At 42.6% G+C, this 23,104-nt stretch overlaps 1 protein-coding gene across 6 annotated transcripts; it reads right to left on the bottom strand.

Moving 5' to 3' along the window:
- Positions 1–718: 718 nt before the first annotated feature.
- LOC308364542 (phosphatidylinositol 4-phosphate 5-kinase type-1 alpha-like) lies at positions 719–14,602 on the bottom strand. 6 transcript variants are annotated; one of them, XM_080837699.1, is made up of 16 exons: positions 14,325–14,602; positions 13,752–14,063; positions 13,546–13,590; positions 12,598–12,632; positions 12,235–12,288; positions 10,272–10,402; positions 9,877–9,994; positions 9,157–9,309; positions 8,562–8,861; positions 7,897–8,090; positions 7,614–7,694; positions 7,361–7,409; positions 7,152–7,242; positions 5,397–5,639; positions 4,830–4,935; positions 719–1,827 (listed from the first exon to the last, which is right to left on the bottom strand). In XM_080837699.1, the coding sequence occupies exons 2-16, from the start codon at positions 13,810–13,812 to the stop codon at positions 1,782–1,784; spliced, it is 1,707 nt and encodes a 568-aa protein (XP_080693825.1). In that variant the 5' UTR covers positions 13,813–14,063; positions 14,325–14,602; the 3' UTR covers positions 719–1,781. The 6 variants fall into 6 exon arrangements, with proteins under 6 accessions (XP_080693825.1, XP_080693826.1, XP_080693829.1 ...); XM_080837700.1 differs by having other exon boundaries at positions 13,767–14,063; XM_080837703.1 differs by lacking the exon at positions 4,830–4,935.
- Between the last annotated feature and the right edge of the window lie 8,502 nt (positions 14,603–23,104).

Raw genomic sequence — 23,104 nt, 5'->3', positions numbered from 1 at the left:
GCATCTCTGCCTTGAGGTGGACGCCGATCAAGACCATCACCAAGAAGCACCAGAAGAAGAATAAATCAGGTAAAAGTCAACCCACACATCACCTCTAAAGAGTTTCGGACCTCTCTGGCAGCATCTGGGGTAAATGTACATGGGTCTACAATCAGACGAAAATTGTTGGTTTTGATCGTGACCAAATAATTCTATCTCGGACTCATCTGTCCAAAGAAGGGACTTCCAGAAGGCCTTTGGTTTATCCAAGTGCTCTCTGGCAAAGTTGAAACGGGCAGTTTTGTTCTTTCTTGAGAGCAGAGGCTTCCTTCTAGCAACCCGATCATGAATGTCATGTCTAGTCAATTTCCGTCTGATTGTAGACCCATGTACATTTACCCCAGATGCTGCCAGAGAGGTCCGAAACTCTTTAGAGGTGATGTGTGGGTTGACTTTTACCTGATTTATTCTTCTTCTGGTGCTTCTTGGTGATGGTCTTGATGGGTGTCCACTTCTAGGCAGAGATGCGGTCATGTTGAATGGTTTGCTGAATTGACTAATTAAGCACCCAAATATGTTTCACCGAATCTGTTACCTGCTTGACTTTACCAATTCAGCTGGGGGTTCACTTACTTTTGAAATGGACAAATTCCATGTTTCATGTAGTTTTTTGGCTACTCAAAAAATTCCCTCTAAACAAGTACATGCAAATGGTAAACATAAACCTGACATTTCATCTATGGAAAATTGGTGATGAAAATAATGAAAAATCATGGTAAAACAACAAAAAACTCTTAACTGCTCAAGGGGTTCACATACTTTCAAGTGGCACTGTATATCACTGATCTTGCATTGATGTCACATTTTTATAAATTCGTTTTTAATGACTAGCTTATAAACGAGAAGGAAAGCCCTGCTTGGGTACATATCCTACAGACTTCATTTGGCAATATATTTGGCTTTGTCAAAGTCTATTAAATTCCCAAGTAGTGTCCTATGCAGTGTCAATGTCTGATCTGATCAGGACAGATTTCTGAGGATATAGAGTGACTTTTCTTAGGGTTGTTCTTAGGCTCACAGGAGGCCTGTGTTTAAGTTGGATGTCACAATACAGTCTTAATGATGCACAGTGGTAACATACCAGCTGTTCAGTCTCATGTGATGTACATGCAGGTGAGGCAGTCGCAGTTGCATTGGTAGTGTAACCACAGACATGCTTCTTGGTTGGCAGAAACTTCAGATTCAGTAATTTCCTTAAAATGTCTTTGTGAAATTGCTGTGTCCTTGGCCTCTACTTCTAAAAGTAAACATTCTCTCAAAAGGTCAAACTCCAGTTTAACAAGAAGAAAACAGTCTAAACAAACAAATGAGTATAAGGAGTATTTCATAATAACAAGAATAGATATGCGGCAAACAAAAATCAGATAAACAAATATGCCCTCTAGTGGCTTTGTTGGTCATGTCATGGACCAGACCTGCTCTGACCTTTCAACATGGCCTCAAGGAAAAGAATCCAAAAGTAGTCCCTAATCATCTTGGAAATATGCTTCCCATCTGCTTGACAGATTATTTGGAATCCAGTTTCAAAGTTCACGCTGGCCTTTAGCTCCAAGTCAAATATAATCCTTGAACAGCACCCTCCAGGCAGGAGATGTCACTTTAGAAGTCGAGGCAAAGACAAAGGAACCGCAAAAGGAGCTCCTGTTTCCTGACAGAGGTGGATACATCATGGCGTCATCCTTTCATTCTTCACAACCCAGGAGTCACACGACGTGTGTCCTCATTTTAGTCACGGATCGTCATCAGTTGACCCTTGGCTCAACTTCAACCTGTGATTGGAGAGGGAGCCTGGACACCAAGATTTGAATAGTTTAACATTCATTTTATTTTAATAATATGTTTGTATTCAATCTGAATATCTGGATCATGGACTCATTACTATTTTGTTTTAGTTTATTATAGTTCCTGTTTTAGTTTTAGTCATTTTAGTTAAGTACAAACATTTTCAAGGATTAGTGCAACATGAAAAATAATGTGCCGACATTGAACATATCAACATTTCAAAATTGAATTTGAAGACTGCCTCTGGAGAAAATCAGATTTTTAACCTTGTCCATATTCTGTTTTTAATTGATACGCAACATATCATGAACAAAATAAGCACTCATAGCCATTGAGTATTTCCACCTTGAAAGTGCAGTTTATCGACAACAGTCACAAAAACAGAGAATCAGACAGCATATTTCATATGTCACAAACCTAAGTAACCAATCCCTGTCAGGAGGGAAAAGTAACGTCAGTTTACATATACATAGAGTATGATGTTACTTATGATAAACTAGATGTTTATTATTTCAATCTAGCCAAATCAGAGCTGATCGAGACAAAGTTTAATGTAGTCAAGCCAAAGGCAGATATATGGAGGCAGGACTAATTTGCATATTCACAGCTGAATAACATGAATACTAAATGAGGCAAACATGTTGAGTTACATTCGAGCCATTTTAAGGCCTTGAAGGTATTAATAAAAAAAAGCATATGAATATGTCATTTCGAGGAAGGGATGAGTTTTAACTAAAATAAGCAATATTTGTTTTAGATGCAGTCTGTGATTCAGTTTCACAATAGGTAGTTGATATTTATGCTCAACAGCCAAACAAATGACACTCCTACCTGCCGTGCTCCTATAGTACTGTTGATTGGCTGGGATTATTTATGGCTCTGTGCGAGCCACGTTTGTTTGCTATTTACAGAGCCAGGACTTTGTACCAGCACCAGGGAGGTTTTTTTAGCGCAAACATTGAAGGGACAACTACAGGACTGAAGGGACAGTTAGAGGACTGAAGGGACAGCTGAAGGGACAGCTGGAGGACTGAAGGGACAGCTAAAGGACTGAAGGCACAGCTGGAGGGACAGCTGGAGGACTATAGGGGCAGCTAGAGGACTGAAGGGGCAGCTGGAGGACTGAAGGGACAGCTGGAGGGACAGCTGGAAGACTGAAGGGACAGATGGAGGACTGAAGGGACAGCAGGAGGGACAGCTAGAGGACTGAAGGGACAGCTGAAGGGACAGCTGGAGGACTGAAGGCACAGCTAGAGGACTATAGGGGCAGCTAGAGGACTGAAGGGACAGCTGGAGGACTGAATGGACAGCTAGAGGACTGAAGGGACAGCTGGAGGACTGAAGGGACAGCTAGAGGACTATAGGGGCAGCTAGAGGACTGAAGGGACAGCTGGAGGACTGAAGGGACAGCTAGAGGACTATAGGGGCAGCTAGAGGACTGAAGGGACAGCTGGAGGACTGAAGGGACAGCTGGAGGGACAGCTGGAAGACTAAAGGACAGCTAGAGGACTGAAGGGACAGCTGGAGGACTGAAGGGACAGCTGGAGGACTGAAGGGACAGCTGGAGGGACAGCTGGAAGACTGAATTTGCCAAAAGTGTGTGGGTTTAGAATCACTGACAGCACCTTCAATAGGCCTAACAAGTGGCAGAAGCTCATTCTCTGTAAATGTAGAGAAACCATCTATTGACGTAAACAGAAGTGAATGAGAGCGCCTGGAGCACGGGGCAATGTCACAATGACTGCATTGTGACAGAAGTCACATTTGGAGAAAAACAACATTATCTTGTTATATAACTAGCCTAATGTATGGTAGATTAGTGGACTGCTCATACCAAAACATGATTTGGCTGTCATTTTACCATCATTTTGATGTATTTTTTTTAAACACGCTTTCTTTCTATTTTATCTCACCTAGTTAACTTGCAAGCACTGAACCCAATGATGGAGGGCTAGCATCCAGATTATAAATGCATTTTGAAAGAAAGAATAACCGTTGATCAGATAAATAGGCCTACCGTGGCCTTGGTTGCTGTGCACCAGCAGTAACGATCCATTGTTTTACAGACTCATTAAAAGAATGAAACTCAGCCTACCTTACAATAAAAGGTTGACTCTCCTGGCCCCTAATGCACCAAATTCCACACAACTCTCTCTGTATTTATTTCAAAGTCTTTATGAAAACTTATTAGAGGCAATACTGTTATTAGAGCCAATGTCTCTGTCATACTGTTGCTCAGGTATGTCTTTAAATGTCTCAAGCAGCTGAATGACCTTTCAACTGAAGCAGTCGAAACAGGCATCGTCAATAGAAAAGTGAATGTTTGGGAATGGGTACGTGTCCACTGTCTCTTAGGATGGTGCACAGATCAGAATCAGTTCCCTGCTGAATCATTGTGTTGTGCCAGCTTGAGATCCAGCTCAACATCTATGGCACAGATGCGGTTACCTGAATGCATGCACCACAGCTTTCACTACTAAAGAAGAAATAGTCCCATATAGCCACGTTTCTCAAACTATGGGCCATGGATATATTACTTCTTCAAATGATAATAAGGCCTACTTAAGGTTGTCAGCTATGACTACACAGAATGGAGTGTGACACCCTTGAATGGATTCGACGCCCGCTGTCTTGAAACGATAATGTCTATAAATTGTCGGTAATGTCAATTATTATCAAATAATTTTTTGTCTTTTCTTGCTTTTTAAGTTTTTTTAAATTCTTAATAATTTATTCAATCAATTGTTTCGTTAAGTTTTGATTTTGACATTTTCTTCAGATAAATTATTTTATTTTACTCAAATTTATTTTAGTAGACTCAAAACCATTCTTTTTTTGTTTCAGTTTACAAATATAGCCGCAAGTGATGATAGCAGGCCCCCACACCTCTGGTGATCTGTGACCCTTGACATTTTGAATCAGACAATGCATATCTGAGATGTATACCTAATTTTGTGTTGTAGGTTGAGGTTTTGTAAGTACACACACAAACAGACACACAAGCTCACTGGAAACTCTCCTCCTCTGCAAGGGGAGCGGCGGCCCAGCTTGTGTTAGTGATGTTAGGTTGTGCTGGTGTCCTCAGGAGCAGGTCGGGGCATGCAGTCTGCATGCCTGAGATGGGGAGGAAGGGAAAGCATGAGGTCATTAAGATGCCGTGCAGAGTTAACACACATCCATTTAATAAATAAATGCCTTACTATTACTCTTAGCCTCAAACTAGACCACTATAAACCACTGAAGAATTAACCCAGGAGACTCCCTTTGTCAATGGCACATTCGAAGGGAATACACTTGGTAATTTTTTAACAATCCAGAGCAGGAACTAAACACTATACATTTTGTGTTTTATTATATTGACATTGATCCGTTGCATTGATAAAATATTGATTGGTAAAAATAATCTACCAGTGTTCACCAACATAATATGTAATTCATTTATTTATTCACCTTGCCATATTATTTACCTATAACTCAAAGTACAGAGGACACTGTCAATACATAATTAACGTCTCTGCTTAGCTTGTTATAGAGACTATAGCACAATTGAATGGTATGAATTCTTGAATTCTTACCACTGCCTATATCACCCTCCTTACTGGGAGCAGAGAGGGAACCTGAGGGGTCGCTGATGCTGTCTAGGGGCTGGGCTGAGGCCCTGGAAGGCTCCTGGGTCTGAGTCCTGTCTGGGGGTTGGGCTGGAGGGCGGGACTGAGGGTTCGACTGGATGAGTGGCAGACGGGCAGCGGCCACGCCAGTGTTGGCTCGCCGCAGGGTTGGAGGCCCCCCACGACTCCTCCTAGAGGGTGAGGTCTTCACTGTAGAGAAACATGAGAGAAGGGAAGAGGAAGGTAAGAGAGAGAGAGAGATTCATCCAGTAAAAAGACCATTATGTCCCGAGCAGTGTGAGGAACAGTAATTATTAAATTACTAATTTAAAAGAGTGACACAGGAAGGGAATGCGATGTACAGTGCCTTGCATAAGTATTCACCCCCTTGGATTTTTTTACCCTTTTATTGCTTTTATAAATTAATCATGCTCAAGTTGGCTTTTTTGACAAAAAAAAAAAAAAACACAAAAAAGCCCTTGGTGTCTTGGTGGCCTCTCTCACTAGTCTCCTTCTTGCACGGTGTTCAGTATTTTCTTAAGCGTGTTGGTTTAGGAATGAGCCACCGGACAAAACGATTGTTGTAAACAAGACAAGATTTGACTAGCAAGTAGTAATACAATACAATACAATACAATACAGCAGTTAATGCAGTGCAGTCAAGAGTATTACATCAGCACTACATCGAGAGCTGGAGAACGCGCGTTCTGCCATTATTAGAAATTGTTCGGTCTTTTATAGCTCAGCCCAGTGATGTATCCATGTTATCACTATGGGTCTTCGAGGTACCCACAAGGTACCCATGAGCTGACCACGAGCTGGTGGCATGATCGTCTCGTCCAATCCGGGTTCAGTAATAGCGTGTGATTTCTTGTAAATGCTGGCCCTGTCCGTTATCTTTTCTTGAAACTTAGTTTCAACTGAGCACAGTGCATTCTGTCCCTGCTTGCTTAACCTCGCTGACTGTCGCTGACTGACTGCTCTTTAAATTATGTTCTTTAAACAGGCTCTGGTATCAATAAAATTGAACTAAACTGAATTTATCTTACAACAGTCACTCAATTTGTGGGGACAGCCTGCTCTAGCCAGATTTACACAAGCGCCATATTCCTTCCATTTCTTGATGATGGATTTAACAGAATTCCAGGGGATGTTTAGTGCCTTGGAATTTTTTGTTTCATCCTTCCCCTGACCTATACTTTTCAATAAGTTGCTTGGAGTGATCTTTGGTCTTCATGGTGTAACAGTAGCCAGGAATACTGATAGCTGAATACTGACCAGTGAATGGACCTTCCAGTCACAGGTGTCTACAATCACTTGAGACACATTTACTGCACACTGATCCCCATTTCACTAATTGTGAGACTACTAGCACCAATTGGCTGGACTTCTGTTGAATTAGGTCAGTCATTTTAAAGGGGGTGAACACTTTTGCAATCACTTATTTTACATTACATAATTTTATTTAATTGACATTACTGTGTAGAAATCTGTTTTCACTTTGACATTTAAGAGGGCTTTTTTGTAATTTTCTTGTCAAAAAAGCCAACTTAAATTGACCATGATTGATTTATAAAAGCAATAAAAGGGTAAATCATCCAAGGGGGTGAATACTTATGCAAGGCACTGAAGGTCAAATTACAGTTACAGAAACAATACAAAGACAAACACACACACACACACACACACACAAATGCAGAAATGAACATAAGAAGCGCATACATTCACGTGGGATCCTCTTAAAGACTGTACTGCACATGAACCTCTGGAAGCGGTCGGCATAGAAACCTGGCCTGTGTACTGACACAGTATCCTGCAGTCAGAAGACAAGACATTTGAAACCACATTTCTGTGGAAGAAATTGCTACAATTTATGGCTGTGTGTTTATGTGTGCGCGTGTGTGGGTAGTTATCGTATGATCCTGTCTCACCCCATCATAGACAAAAGCCTTCCAGGAATGTTCCAGCATCTTCACAAATCTGACACACAAAAAATATACAACATGATTTCATCCGTGACAGATTCTCTGACCTCAATTCTCACATCCACAAAGAGAAAACCATGACACACACACACAGAGAGACACTGAAACTAAAGTTTCACATTTTTCATAGAACAATCAGAACATAAATGCATCTTTTGTACCCACAGAAGTTAATGTAAAGAATGTTCCACACACCCACCTGTAGGATTGCAAGATGTCAATGATACCAATGAAGAGCAGTACCCTCTCCCCTTTTGAGTTGGCAGGGATACCACCCATGCTGAAGAAATAAACAAACAAACAAAACAATCAACAAACAAATATGTACAAAAACGCTTCCATTCACCATACTGTTAGCCATATGGACAAACATGCTACTACATTCTGGCTTCATTGAGCAACTGCCTCCAGGAATAGCAGAACTAAGACATTAACCTGCCAGACAACAATACTGAGAAGATGCATCCCAGGTATGCACTCACTGGTCATGGCACTGGTCCGCGCACTGTCCCTGGGCCTCGCCCTGGATGGCCTCCATGGCCGTGCAGTAGAGCGGCTTCTGGCTCGGTGCCCTTTTCTGGTCGGGCACCGCCACAGGCGCCTCCTCCCCGTCCTGCTCCAGCCGGTGAATGCCCACCAGCAGGCTGTAGTCCATGATCTTGAAGCTCTGAAGCAGCTGGCACCCAGATGGGCAGCACCGGCGTGAAGAGACAGAAATAGACAGCGTGTGGGACGGGTTATTATCCGGATTCAGACAGGCACCATGCTTGCTTTCATTTTTATAACGATCTAGCTGCACCTGTTTCTCTGAACTATAATGTGATTCTCTCACCTTCTCTCTCTTCTCACACATGCATAACAACCTACATACACACACATGCACATAATTAAGCCTCGGTATACATACATCCCTTTACAGACATCTATGAACCTGCTGCAATACATTGTCACTCTTTCTGTTCCCTTTCAGCACACTTTCAAAACTATATCAATAAACTACATCTTATGTCTGTCCTTAAATCAATAAACACTTCAGAAATAAACACAAGCCCATACATTCACTCTCATACCCTTTTCTCCCCTTTCCTAACCTAATCCTACTCTCTCTCTCTCTTCTTCTCCCTCTCCCTCTCTTTCTCTCTCTCACCAGGCAGTCTCTCTGGATGGTCTTGCAGAGGGCATTGTAGTGTTCAGGCTCCAGCAGCAGACCCTCAGGGAGGTCCTGGCGGAAGTCTAGGTCCTTGCAGGTTGGCACGAATTTGGCACGCTCCCGTGTCGACGCCAGACGCTTGTAAGTGGAGCCCTTCAAGTCAAACTTGAGGTGCAAAGGGATGGCACGGGGCAGCAGGTTGTTCATGACCACCAGGCGGATGTTCTTACCCCCCGTCTGGATGCAGTAGAGTCCGTAAAACTTGGGCAGGAGGGTCCGTTTGTTCTGGTTCAGGTTCTATAAAGAGAGAAGATTCTGTTCAGGAACGTACGGAAGATATGCTGTCCTACAGTAGATACTCTGCCACATTTTAGCATACACAAATACACTGGTGTATATATATCATATGCCTAAATGTACACACACACAGCAAACACCATTTATTTTGTGGTACAACATCCACTCATACAGTCCAATACTCAAACATCATCCCTCACTATAAAAAACAAACAAATAGCAAACACTTGTCCTAGTATACAAAAACTACACAAACATATACACATGTCGAAAACAAACAAACACAAGCTCATACCAGGAAGTATCCAGGCAGGAGTTTCTGCAGGAATTCTGCCTCCTTGTGCTGGACAGTTTTGATGATGAACTCATCGTCACTGGAGACGTAGAAGATGGAACCACTCGCTCCAGAGTTGGACAACTCAATCAAGTGCTCGTTACAGAGGGAGTACTGCGCAAACACACACAGAACATGTCAAACAGGAAACACTATACAAACACAACAATAAAACGCACACAGTAATTACACAGGGTGTGCTCTAATCACACAGACACACACACACACACACACACACACACATACACACACACACACACCCACGAGGCGCATACACACAGGTCAATCAGGAGCATAAAGAAGCATGCTCCTTCTTCATATGTTCAGTAGATTTTCCTGGTGAGGGTGGAAACTAAACAACAGATCTCAGTGAGAAATGTCTTTAATGGAAGCATTCCAGCTACTTCACCTTTGACAATGGCCCAGCGATCCTATGTTACATGGGCTTCTTGTAAGGATTTGATAAACACCTGTCTGCCAAACAAGGCAGGAGGTGGATGATTATGTTCATATTAGCACAGGTCAGCCACATAGGAGGGTCCATGGTGTAAGAGTTTTTCTACTTTCAAGTGTAACATACACTCAGGCTCAGACAGACCATCCACCGCTAAGATGTCATATTCATGTATCTTGCTTACACATGGTGAAAAGACACCACAGATGGAGACAAAGGAAGAATACCATGTAGTCATCTGGGCGAATGCCGTACATGTCCCTGAAGTAGCGAAAGGCGATGGGGGCATAGGTCTTAAAACGGAAGTCCATGTAGTGGTGAGCAGGTGTCATATTGGTGCCTTCCCTGGGAGAAGAGAAAAAAGAGATAGATAGAAAGAGGGGGGGGGGGGGGGACAGTGCAATGAGAGAAACAGAAACATAGGAGAGTGAAAGAGAAATGATCAGGGAACAGAGCGAAGTGCAGATACAGAGCTCTAGTATTTCCAAAGCTCTGTGAGCCACTTTCAGAATCAAGTCAGTTAAACACACCAAATCAAGGTAAAACAAATTCCTGACTATTACACAATACTGTACTATATCTATCGATCTATATAATATAATATCTGTCTAGATGCACACACCTAGGGAAGATGATGCTTTCCACCACCTCAAAGTCCTGCATGAGCACATCCCTGTCTGGCTTCTGGGTCAGGCTGCCCACCGTGTGGGCAATGCCCAGTTGGATGGCATCCCTCAAGGCCGAGGATGGTGTCTGGTGGAGGTGAGGTGAGGTGATGGGCGGAAACCGACCCAAAAGAAAGAGGAAGAGAGGAGCCATGGGAAAATAAGAAGTTGCAGACGTATAGTGAACTCTAAGACTATTGTAAGGCTATTGTAATACAGTGAACTTCCTCCTTTGGAAACTGAGTCAGCAGAAACCACACTTAAGCAAGGCTCCTGCTGTAGTCTAAAAGAGAGATACACCAGAGGGTTCTCAATCATCCATCCCATAAGAACCAGGACAAGCAAGTCCTTGTGACTGTAGCATGTGTTCATATTCATTGGGTGTAACTCATTGCTTTACACTGAATTCATTTAGCTGACATTCCTCTACAGAATGATTTTAAATGTATTTTGTGGATGTCTTCCTGAACTACAACGTCAAAGGGAATGTATACCAGTACATACCTGGGGCCGTATTCACAAAGCATTTTATCTTACCACTAAGAGTGCTCCTAACTCGCGCTAAAACATTTTACGTAGGAGTAATTTCTTAAAAGTGATTCACAACGCCTCTGAGACCTACTCATACTAAGGATAATACAAACTCCTAAGCTTAAGATAAAAGCACCGTTGGTATGGATGACGTCGATTCTCATGCACGAGTTTAGAAGGGGTGAGGACGGTGATTGGTTGTTGACAGGCTCTCTCATTAAAAACTCATTCGTGACGTCCCTCTAACAATCCCACTATATCAACTGAAAATAAGAGAATAAGCTAGGCTTCAAATTAAGTCATATTAAATAGTTATGGACAGTGCAGTTAGCAGAATGCACACGCATGATGACAAGTTTGTGCATCCAACGGGAATGACACTTTGCACGTTAAGAGAAAAAGAAAGCGATCAACATAAAATATGGCAATTGCATGTAATCAAGGCAGTAATAATTAAAGCACCCAGCAAACTGTTAGGCTATTATTTCCAGCCCTTGACCACTTCAAATATCAGCACATACGGCCCTTCAAGCGAAACGAACGTGAAACGTAGCCTAAGCGAAAGCCTACTGGTCGCAGGACCAATAGCCACTGTCACCCCAGCGGCATCCAGCTGGTAAGTTCTCAAAAACCTGCTGCAGACCGCTCTCCGTTGAAATGCACGAGTCATCGGTACATCCAGGCCACGGTGGGCGAAAACGTCCTCATCTTTTGATGGGGCAATTATTGTAATGTGTGTCCCGTCACTGGACATTCCTGCGATCGCCATGGAATTTACTTTGATCTTGTGTAATTGGCGATTGTCAAAAGGCAACTGCATAAACTGTTGGATGATGTGGGGTCTACAGTGCGTTGATAGTTTGATGAATTAAACGGCTGACTGATGATTCCCAGTGTCGTCGTTTGCGTTTTCCGCGAAGCCAAATAGGCTATCTTTATGTTTCCAAACATTTCACTTCGGGACACATCGTTGTTTAAAGGCGTCATTGCATCCCGCGCTAATTCTACGACAATATTAATACCTTCACTGTTTAAGCAATGTCTTTTATCAATTCCAAGTCGGCTGCAGCCATCTTACGATTTTTTGTGAATAGGTCTTAGTGACTTAGGAGTCCTCATGAGGAGTTTTAAGCTGTCTTAGACTTAGGTGCTACTTTTAGGGATAAAATACTTTGTGAATTGCTCTTACTAAAAAAAAATAGGAGTCCTAAATTTAAGACTGACACGCCCATTATTTTTAGGAGTTTCTCCTAAATTCGCCACTTATGAGCTACTTTTAGCCCTAAGATTCTTTGTGAATACGGCCCCAGATGTATATGTATACCACCTTGCAGGCGTAACTGCCTTTCTTACTGTGCATAGAAGCGAAGTTGTGTGTTGAGCACAGACCTTTTTGTATGTGGTTTCTCCTGTTGGGTTGATGCCTCTATGGCCGATGGTCTTCTGCTCATCATGAAAGACACACACATCAGACACACATATACAAACAGACACACACATCAGACACACATATACAAACAAACAAACAGACACACATATACAAACAGACACACACAGACAGACATATACAAACAGACACACACATCAGACACACATATACAAACAGACACACACATCAGACACACATATACAAACAGACACACAAATACAAAATGGTGTAAATGTGTACACAAGAACATATTAAAATAGGTAGGTTAAAAAAAAATAGTTTATTTTAAAAGAGAAGTCACCATAAAGACCAGTCTGGTTTACCTCGTGCGATGCAATTTTTCCAGTGGCACTGGAATCTGCCAGTAAACAAGAGGGAGAGACACGATTAATTTTCCTCACAGCAAGGTGAAAACACAGATCCTACATGGCAACTCATCAGTCTTTTAACCTGAGTCAAGCAGAAAGAGTATACAGTAAAGAAAGAGACTGTAAAAGGTAAAGGCAGAGAGAGGGAGAGAACAAAAGAGGGAGAAATGGAAAGAGAGAGAGTGTTTCTGGCTGGGGTTGGTTCAACAGGACAACCAACCATCCAACCTCATGCGGCAGCATATGGTCTGGCAGAAATAATTAAATAAATCAAATTTCAAACTGGTCTGCAGAATGCATCAATAAACAAAAGAGCCTACCCTTCTACCCAGAGTGGAAAAAAGTATCCTACACTAAAGTAATATTAAAGCTGACAGTGAAGCTAAGGGTGAAACCAAAACCTTCAAGGCTGACATGATTTTCTTCTCCTTTTGTAGAACTATGAATGTGAGCCACAGGAAAGAGAGTTAGGAGAGAGTGGAATGCTAGCCCTGAGAGACTACAGCTGCATTTCTGGGTCATCGAAATGTTAAAACACGAGATAACTATTACTAACGTCTAGCTTCTATGCATGCCCAGACGTTTTTTACCCTTTCAATTTTGATATTCAGTTCCTTCGATTGAGCAATTCAAACTGCAATCAGATTTATCCAGCGTAGCAGGATGATGGCACACCTGAAACTATGTAAGCACTGCAGATATCAACCACATGACTACGTGCACATGCAAAATAGCAAACACACCATGCAGCACCGCATATTTCCACAGTTTAATTCCTCGTTCCATATTGATTCTGGAGTGAAGCACAAAAACCACACTTTCACAGCATTACAACTACTTCATCAGTGCCCACAACATACTACGACAAACACTTATGACACACATAATACAAGTCCTGACTACCTCTCTGAGGAAATATCCTCCTCCAGAATGCTGTGTGTAGAGCTACTGTGGAGTGGAGAACATTGATTAAGTTAAATTAAATTATTGTGTACTGAGTATGTGTGTTTATCAGAGGTAGAGATCGAGAGAGGGAAAGGTAAAGAGCGAGAGAGCGAGATTGTCACATTAAAACACATAGCGACACTTTAAAAGTAAGTTAAATTTACCGTCAGTGAGCTCACCTGCTGAGCCCGTCAATCTCTGCGGAAGAGGATCAGCAGCAGCCATGGTCAGCTCAGGTTCTTACCAAGCTCGACACCGCACCCACGGTAGTCCTCACTACACTACGTTTCTTTACGTTCTTTGAGTTTCTGGACGTTAGCTGCCTGAACTTTTAGCAGCTGGCCCGGAACCCAGAGCTCTCCAGCTATCTGTAACCCTCCAAAGAGTTAGCCGGGCTGTCAGACGAGTCAGCAGAAACGCCTCTGTCATCATATCTCCCGTCAAGACACGGCAACTGACCAGCCACAGTTACGGAACTACACAGTAAACACAGTGGTCAGCAAGTATTCTGTGTTATAGATCTTACAGTCGTATTCATACCTACCGTAAGACAAAGAAAATATAGGGTTATGCCAGCTACAGTATTACTTTTAGTTCAATGCCAAACTTGTAGAACATTTTGATTTGACACCGAGTGAGCTGGTTAATCAAGATAGTTGCAATAAACAGAACAGAAACTAAAAGTGTAGCCAAAACTATAGATACTAGACTAGCAAATGAATTTGCTAGTTGCTTACCCGGAGGAAAACTATTTATGAAACCGGTCGAGTTGGTCTGAGTAAGTTAACTCCAAGCAAAGTTGATTCGTTTGAAATGTGTTTATGCTCCTGTCAAGACCAATGTGGTCATGCTGAGTTGAGATAAACAACAAATTATAAACGAAGCGCCGCGCAAACGCGCATGTAGTCTTGAAATCAATTGTTCACCACTCACAATATCGAGAAAGGTGTGTGAAGAGTTAACGAGAAGTTACTGAACTGCATTCCTAAAGAGACAGAACCGCTCCCTTCCTTCTCTATCGTGTCTTCCTTGGCTTTCCCCCACAATGAGCGCCTTCCTAAGTGACACTAGCCAGGCAGGATTTAATGGTGTACAGCGCCATCTAGCGAGACCAATTCTGGGCCACATGAAAACAACTCAATTAGGGCCTAAAGAATTGACTTCGCTGTTCGGTATGGGCGTTTTTTTAATTTTCCTAATGTAAACTGTGATTTTGATGACAGTCTCAAAAGGGCGCTCCAGCCATATACAATTGATACACTATGAGATTGACTAAAATACCTGCAATGTAGACTAGATTAGTGAAGTGATGGCGTTTCAGTGTCACACCTCTCAGCCCTTACAATGATGGTAGATAAACTAGCAGAGAGGCCAGGACCAGGCAGAATGAGGTGATAAGAATAGAGGCCATTGTCCTACAGTGGGTTTGTTCTGTGGTAAGGAAGGAGTGGATTAATTTAACAAACACACACAAACACACGCACGCACGCACGCACGCACGCACGCACGCACGCACGCACGCACGCACGCACGCACACACACACACACACACACACACACACACACACACACACACACACACACAGAAAGAGGGAGACTTACACAGAGTTGTGATGTAAAATCACTATACAATTTACCAATTCAAATCATAATTTTATTGTAACAAAAAGAAAATATTTTTGTTCATACTTAACTGGAAATATTATTGACACCAGTGCAAAGTTTGAGCATTTGGTACCTGAGAAGAAGTTCATGTCTGAACACCCCATGTGTCTATGGCCTAACAACACTTGCTGCAATTTTTAGGTTTATGTAAGCTTGGTGAGCTAATAAGGCAGAACTAGATCTCTGTATGTTCTGTATGCCTTTCTCAACAGTGAACAAACAATCCTGTTTAAAAAAAAAAACTTTTGCTGCTTTGTATTCAACTTGGTTGGTTAAGGGGCAGGTCACACTTGATTACCTCACACATAATTAACCAATGGCTACACGTTAGTTAGCAGTTAGGATAGTTAGTTAACTATTCCAAGTAGCAAACCGATCAGTTGATTTGTTCTTCCTGGTAAGTGGAAGTGGAGAGGTTACCGTAAGGGTCCATCACAGTCTGGGCACAGCGCACTATGGTGGCCAGCAAGAAGACGAAGAGCAGAATGAGGAAGAAGAGTGCAAACCCAAGGTCCACGTCGACCTCAAAGCGGGTCAGAGGCGGGGGAGGCTGGTCCATATGGGCAAAGAGGCAGGAGAGTAGACTTCACATGGGAGGGACTGCCTTGCTCTCATCAGCACCAGGACCAGCAACAGTCGACTCTCCAGGTGACCCTGGACTCAGTCATCACAGGGGAGGTTGGGTGGTGCTACAGGGCGCACTGGGCTGTACTCTGAATCTGAACTCATGTGGGTATGTGAAGGGATGAAGTTACACACAGAAGAAAGTGTCTTGGTCCAAATGGCCTCATGAAGAGAGAGGAGACAAACAGGGTGAGCCTGACGAGTAATGCTCCCATGGCAACACAAAACACAGCGAACATTACTATACATACGCCTATACAGCTGTCAAGATATTTTTTCCCGACTCATCAAAGCTTGTTGAATCAGCTAAAACAAAATAAGTCAGCAATAACCTTAAGAGTTGAAATGCAGGAACTAGATTTGTATTTCAAACTCCTTTGTTTTAGCATTTTCTTTACAAACAAGCATCAATCAGTGACCAGAGAATGTAGTAAACGTCCAATTATACACAGCCTGATTAAACACTGCTACAAGCAACAGTATACACTGATAGAAAATGTATTCTGTAAAAAAGGTTGGGTAGGTTATTTCATTATAGAATAATTAAACAATGTTTTTCTCTGAGCACAAATCATCGTTTAGCAAACTGTGAGTGAAATATAACAATAAGGGATTGACTTGTATGATTGATAAAAAAATGTTCACACTGTAAATAGATTGTATTTAAATTGACGTGCATAAGTTTGCCTCCCATACATTTGATCTTTGAAACCCGTTTCTCTATCTCCAACAGGAAATAAAACTCTTATGGGAATAGTACAAATATTTACCTCTATACATACTAGTACATGCCCTTTCAGGGACACAGCCGGGTGTGTATGCTTTCTAAAATGCACATATTCTCAATAACACAGCATCATGCAAAGTCTGACAAAAGAGAATACTCACCACCTCTTTACTTCTCTGTGTATAGTAATGCATCCACTCCTTCGCAGTCTCTTCACGTTTATTTTCTTAACTTTGCCACTCACCCTCTTTCACTGCCTCTACAACTATTCTCTACTCACCTTGCTTCTTGTTATGAGGATACCCAGGCCTTCTGCCTGACCACTGCCATACTCTGGTTCATCTAAAGTGTCTTTGCACAGTCTTGCATACTTTTACTTTCCTCCTCTCCTCCTAGTGTTTCGCCCCCACTGTCCTCTTCTGCACTCAACAGGATGAATCCTTTTTACAGATATCCCCTCAGAGCACACACACACACACACACACACACACACACACACACACACACACACACACACACATACACACTGAGACACAGTAGCAGCGGCGGCTTTTTGGCACCGTTTCCCTTAATGAATACTTTAGCAGGGAGTTGAATGACGTTGAGCACAGTTCACATGTGAATGAAACACCCGGTTCTTTTGTTTTCCTGGCTCAGAGGCTTTGAGCCTAATCACCCACGGTGCGCAAAGCGCGGGTAACCCAATCAGACTCGGCTCGCTCTGCGGCCGCGTAATAAGCCAGGGAAAGCTCACCAGTGCGGACGTGCAGCGTAATGGACGATGAAGGGACGGCAGACCAAACAGTCGCAGAGAGAGAGGGAGAGATGACCCCCCCCCCCCCCTCCCCCTCCCCCCCTTCCGACAGGCAAAAGGAGCGACACTGAAGGAAATCGACTCCGCCCGGTTTATTCAGAACTCAGAACTCTAAAACTTTAATACGGAGACTGATTGGCGTTCGTCAGGCAGCCAGCGTAGGGGAACGCTCATCGGGCAAAAAGGGCGATGGAGTCAAGTGAACAGGATCCCGGGCAATTGACATAGGCGGCCTGTGATCTAGGGCTCAACATCGGGAGAAAGAGGAGGAGGGTGGAGAAGAGAGATATTTATTTGGGGAAAGACAATGCTTTGCTCTCTGTGGAAAACATTCTGAATTAATAAGTACCTGTCAATCAGCGGGTGTGTAAAACGTGTGTAATTGAACACTAAATGCCACTTACCAAACAAACAACAAACAGAGGGAAACCTAATATTTGTTAATTTCTGTAGTGACTGGCAGTGAAGTCGTGTCCATTTACTCAGGTTGGGCACGTGCCCATCCAACATAACGTGGCCGAAAATAGAAATAAATAACATATTAAAAAATGATTGCCAACATTGAATTCTGGCAAGACTGTCCTAACGTTACAATTAATGGAAAAGGATAAGTTTTCATGGAAAAATCTTGTCCCCTAAGACGGCCACCGCGACTCGTATGTTAACTACTTCGTCTTCCAAGACTCGTATTGGCATTTAGCAGCTGTCTGAGAAACTTCAGCGAGGCACAGCTAGTGGTGGTTGAATCTGAGTCAATCGGATTCAAAGATCCGAATCCTTACATTCACCCATGAGTCACGAGTCCGTGGTCTCAATTAACCCAAATCTTTCGGTTCTGGCTGCTACGGACGACATTATTAAAACAATGCACGAATGTCATCAAACGGTAGGTCTATAACAACATTAACACATCCGTGTTTCATCTGCATAGTAACTTAGATTAAGCATAGCTATTGATATAGCCTACGGACCCGGAGCTGCCAGCTGCGTGGTTGAATAACAACTTCCTGTATAGAGCTGTACACAGATCCAGATCCATAGACTGAGCGAATTCATGGGTCGGATTCGTATCCGGTTGAGTGAAAGACTAACTCAAAAGACTCAGGGGAAATGGGTCGGACTCGTATCCGGTTGAGTGAAAGACTTAGGCCAAGGCCAGACTAAGCCGATTTTCATACTTTCCGGAACGTAACCTTGACAAACTGGCCTCCCGGCCAGATAAATCTGCCATTTGGAGCGTCACTTACCGTCAAGGTTAGAATCCCCTCTCCAGAGTGGGAAGGTTGCAATCTACCCTGCTATCAGGGCCTGTCTGGCCGCAAATCGGGTTTGAATCCGCAAATCTGATGATGTAATTATCCCACGTGAACGCTGGAAGCTGTCAAGTAGTCACGTACATCTTCCCAATCGCAATAAAAACAAAAAAATTTAAAGGCACCCAGTGCAACTTTCGAGGCTTAAAAATAAACATTCAATTTCTAGTCTTTTTTACACGTAGTAAGTTTCAATAATTCCATACCATTACATACCGACATTCAAGCAGCAAAGACGAGACGTCGTTGTGTGGTGAGAACTGATAGAAAATCGATAACAACAACAATCGCCGCCATTTTCTTTATTTTTTGGTAACCTACAATAAACAAAGCAGGTTCCAGTCAATGGAAAAATGGCTTCTCCCCACCGGCGATTGTTGTTGTTTACGATTTTCTATCAGTTCTCACCACACAACGACGTCTCATCTTTGCTCCTTGAATGTCGATATGTAATGGTATGGAGTTATTGAAACTTACTACGTGCAAAAAAGACTAGAAATTGAATGTTTATTTTTCATTGAATGTTTACATAAAGTTGCACTGGGTGCCTTTAAGTCTTCTGTTCTGTTTATGGCTGGCAAACAACGATCTAAGAAGGGCACGTTTTATTCACTGAGTTACCAAAGCAGTCTTCTTTATGGGGACTAATTTGCACTGCACTGAATTACACAACTAATATTACTAGACACATATAATAGTGGACATTACACTAGGCAACATGGATCTCATTCATATCTCATCCAGTCGAAATCTTAGCAGGATTGAACACATCTTTATTACAGCGTATCAACATAAGAACAGAACATAGCTAAATCTCCGCTTAGCATGCTAATCACTACTAATAGCACTAGAAGGTAGCCCAAAATGTGGTATTTAATACACACGATCATTCACAGTAGCAACTTCATGAAAACCCTTACTTTCATTAGGTATGCACATAATGCATCACATACAGGTCGAACAATGATGATTTAAGCATAGGAAATGTATAAGGCACAGGATGGTCAACTACTTGGCGACAAACTGAACTGTCACTAACTTAACTAGTTGTAACTTGTCGTCGTCTTCTTCTCCGAGTCTTCCTCTTCATTTCCGGTAGCACCCTTCACAGCGCCACCAACAGGCCTTGCATATGTACTACAGCATATTCACCAGTTTCAATGGGTGTGTGTGGCCTTAGAACAGCGCAGCACAGCTTTGTCTGGCCGCGATTGACTAACCCCGAATTCGTTCCGGAAAGTATGAAAATCGGCTTAGTCTGGCCTTGGCCTTTGTTTATCAAGGTAAACCATTAGACTTGATTCACCCTAGACCATAAGGGAAGTTTGTCAGTGTGCTCTTACTCAAAGGATTCAGGTGAAATGGGTCGGACTCGTATCCGGCTGGGTGAAAGACTAACTCAAAGGACTCAGGTGAAATTAAAAAGGATGCAAACATCGGAGATGTCGCCAACGTGACTGCTATCTGAGACTGATAGTAACGTTGGCGAAATCTACGATGTTTGCATCCTTTTCAATATTGAAATATGTCCGACCCATTCAATATGAGTCCTTTGAGTTAGTCTTTCACTCAACCGGATACGAGTCCGACCCATTTCACCTGAGTCATTTGAGTAAGTCTTTCACTCAACAGAATACGAGTCCGACCCATTTCCCCTGAGTCTTTTGAGTTAGTCTTTCACCCAGCCGGATACGAGTCCGACCCATTTCACCTGAATCCTTTGAGTTAGTCTTTCACCCAAACGGATAGCCTACGAGTCCGACCCATTTCACCTGAGTCCTTTGAGTAAGTCTTTCACCCAACCTCAATTGATTGATACAGCAAGCAGGCCCGTCGTCAGATTCATTTTCTACGTTTGTAACAGCATTAACGCTACTTTCAGGCCGTGTTTAACGTGTAAGGTAAGGTAGATTAGCTAACTTAAATCATTTGATGACATCTTTCAGTCAAAATCGACTGTAACTCGTCTGAACCAATTTTCTAGAAATTTGTTTATTGTAAACATGACAATTAAATTATTAAATTAGGTGGGAATAAAAAATAAGTATCTTGGCTATTCACAATTTCCGAAATTACATATTTAATTCTGATAGGCTGCCTAACCAGCCAAGCCTATCATGTTACAATTTGTTCAATGTATCTAGGCTCACTGTGTGTGTGTGTGTGTGTGTTTGCGTATTTCCCCTGGATATCCTCAAAACTGCATTACAGTGGTTTGCTGTGAGCGTGCACATTAGGCACTAGGGAGTGGGCTGCTGGGCTCATTCAGCGACAAAATTTCTACTGATTCAGATTCAAAGGACTCAAAAGATTCTGATCTTTTTAGTGATTCACTCAAATGACTATGAATCTTCTAAGTGAATCGAAATTCCCATCACTAGGCACAGCACAAGTAGCTCAGACATCCAAAGGAGTTTACAGGTAACATTGCATTATTTTCCCCTATGTTATGCGATAGTTTGATAGAGCTTATACTTAAAATTATTGATTAACTGGTTCCCCAATTTGACCAATAGTATGACAAATAACCATTAGTTGACAGCAATTCATCTTCTGTCAAAGGAGGCTAGCCCAAGTGTGGACGGCCTATGTAGCTACTATCTAAGCAAAGTTGCATTTTGCCTAACTAAATAGGCTAGTCTATGTCAGCGGCCTGGTTTTGATGACATAGCTGGCGTGACATTTCAGTGCATATATCAGTGAGACTTGTGCCCTGTTCCGTGTATGTGCGGTAAGAAATGCATGTGTTGCCACACGATGAGACAAGAGATATGAGTTAAGCGTAACAAAACCTTTAAGAACAAAGAATAATAGATAATCTTCTATCTTTCAAGCATTGTCATGTATAACAGAACAACATTTCACACCACAATCACCAGGTGTGGATTTTATCGAATACTTCGCTAATTCCCTCAGTGGGGAAGCAATTGAAACGTTCCAAAACCAAGTGTTTCAGATGTACAAATGAGCAAACATGGTCTAAATGTATACACCTAACTCACCCAGCTCACTGTTCCCGCCTCCACCTGTCAGTGGATCACAAACTTCCTGATAGACAGGAAGCAACAGGTGAGGCTAGGTGAAATATCATCCAGCACCCGGTCAGTTAGCACTGGTGCACCTCAGGGAGTGCTCTCCCCACTGCTCTTCTCCCTTTACACAAACGACTGCACCTCAGGAGACCTATCTGTTAAACTCCTAAATTTGCAGACGACACATCAGTCATCGGCCTTATCCGTGAGGATGATGAGTCGCAACAACCTTGAGCTGAACACGCTCAAAACCGTGGAGATGACAGTTGACTTCAGGAGGAGCCCCCCAGCACTGCCCCCAGTCACCATACTCAACAGTTCTGTGTTGGCTGTGGAATCCTTCAGGTTTCTGGGATCCACAACCTCATGGAACCTGAAGTGGGAACCCAACAACAACACAATCATCAAGAAGGCCCAGCAGAGGATGTACTTCCTGCGCCAGCTTAGGAACCTGCCTCAGGAGCTGCTGATCATGTCCCACACTGCAGTCATCGAGTCTGTTCTGTGCACTTTAATAATGTCTGGTTTGGATCGGCCACCAATCTGGATAAGTATAGACTCCAACGACAGTCAGATCTGCAGAAAAGATCATCGGTGCCAACCTGCCCACCATCCAAGACCTGTACACCTCCAGTCAGGAAACGGGCAGGAAAAATCACTGCAGACCCCTCACACCCTGGACACAACCTATTCAGACTCCTCCCCTCTTGTAGGCGCTACAAAACCTCCAGAAACAAAAACAGTTACTTTCCCCTTGATGTCTCACTACTGAACAGCTAACCCACTGTGGCACTGTGAAATAACCCTGGATCATTATAATAACCACTGTACAATTACTTCTGCAATCATATTTATTTATTTCACCCTTCATACTCATACGTCAAATATTTATCCCTGCACTTCTTGGACTCTCCACTTCTTTGTACTATTGTTGTGTTAAAATTCACAGTGTCTGTATACAGGCATTCCTCTTGTATATACTTTTTTAGACTTCTTAGACCGTTGCACTGTTTGTATAGTTTTGTGTTGTGATGTATATTCTGTGTAAGCACTTTACCAAGTCAGATTCCTTGTTTGTGCAAACTTACTTGGCCAATAAAACCTGATTCTGATCTGACCTATATATTTCCTATTATCATTATTTACCACTAGACATGGTTGACACCAAATCAGACAAAGAGTACAGTTCACATTTCATTGGCAGATGAGTATTTTCTGTATTTTAGAGATGATCATTTTCTCATGCATCCAGTTGATGACTGGAGAAGAGAAGATAACTTGACCCTGCAGTTGGATAGTACAAAGTAAGCAAGAAGATGGTGAAGCTTGGCACAGAGGTGGT

Source organism: Sprattus sprattus (genome assembly GCF_963457725.1).
Source record: "Sprattus sprattus genome assembly, chromosome: 4".
NCBI classification, from domain to species: Eukaryota; Metazoa; Chordata; class Actinopteri; order Clupeiformes; family Clupeidae; genus Sprattus; species Sprattus sprattus.
This window is presented reverse-complemented; position numbering and strand designations above follow the sequence as displayed.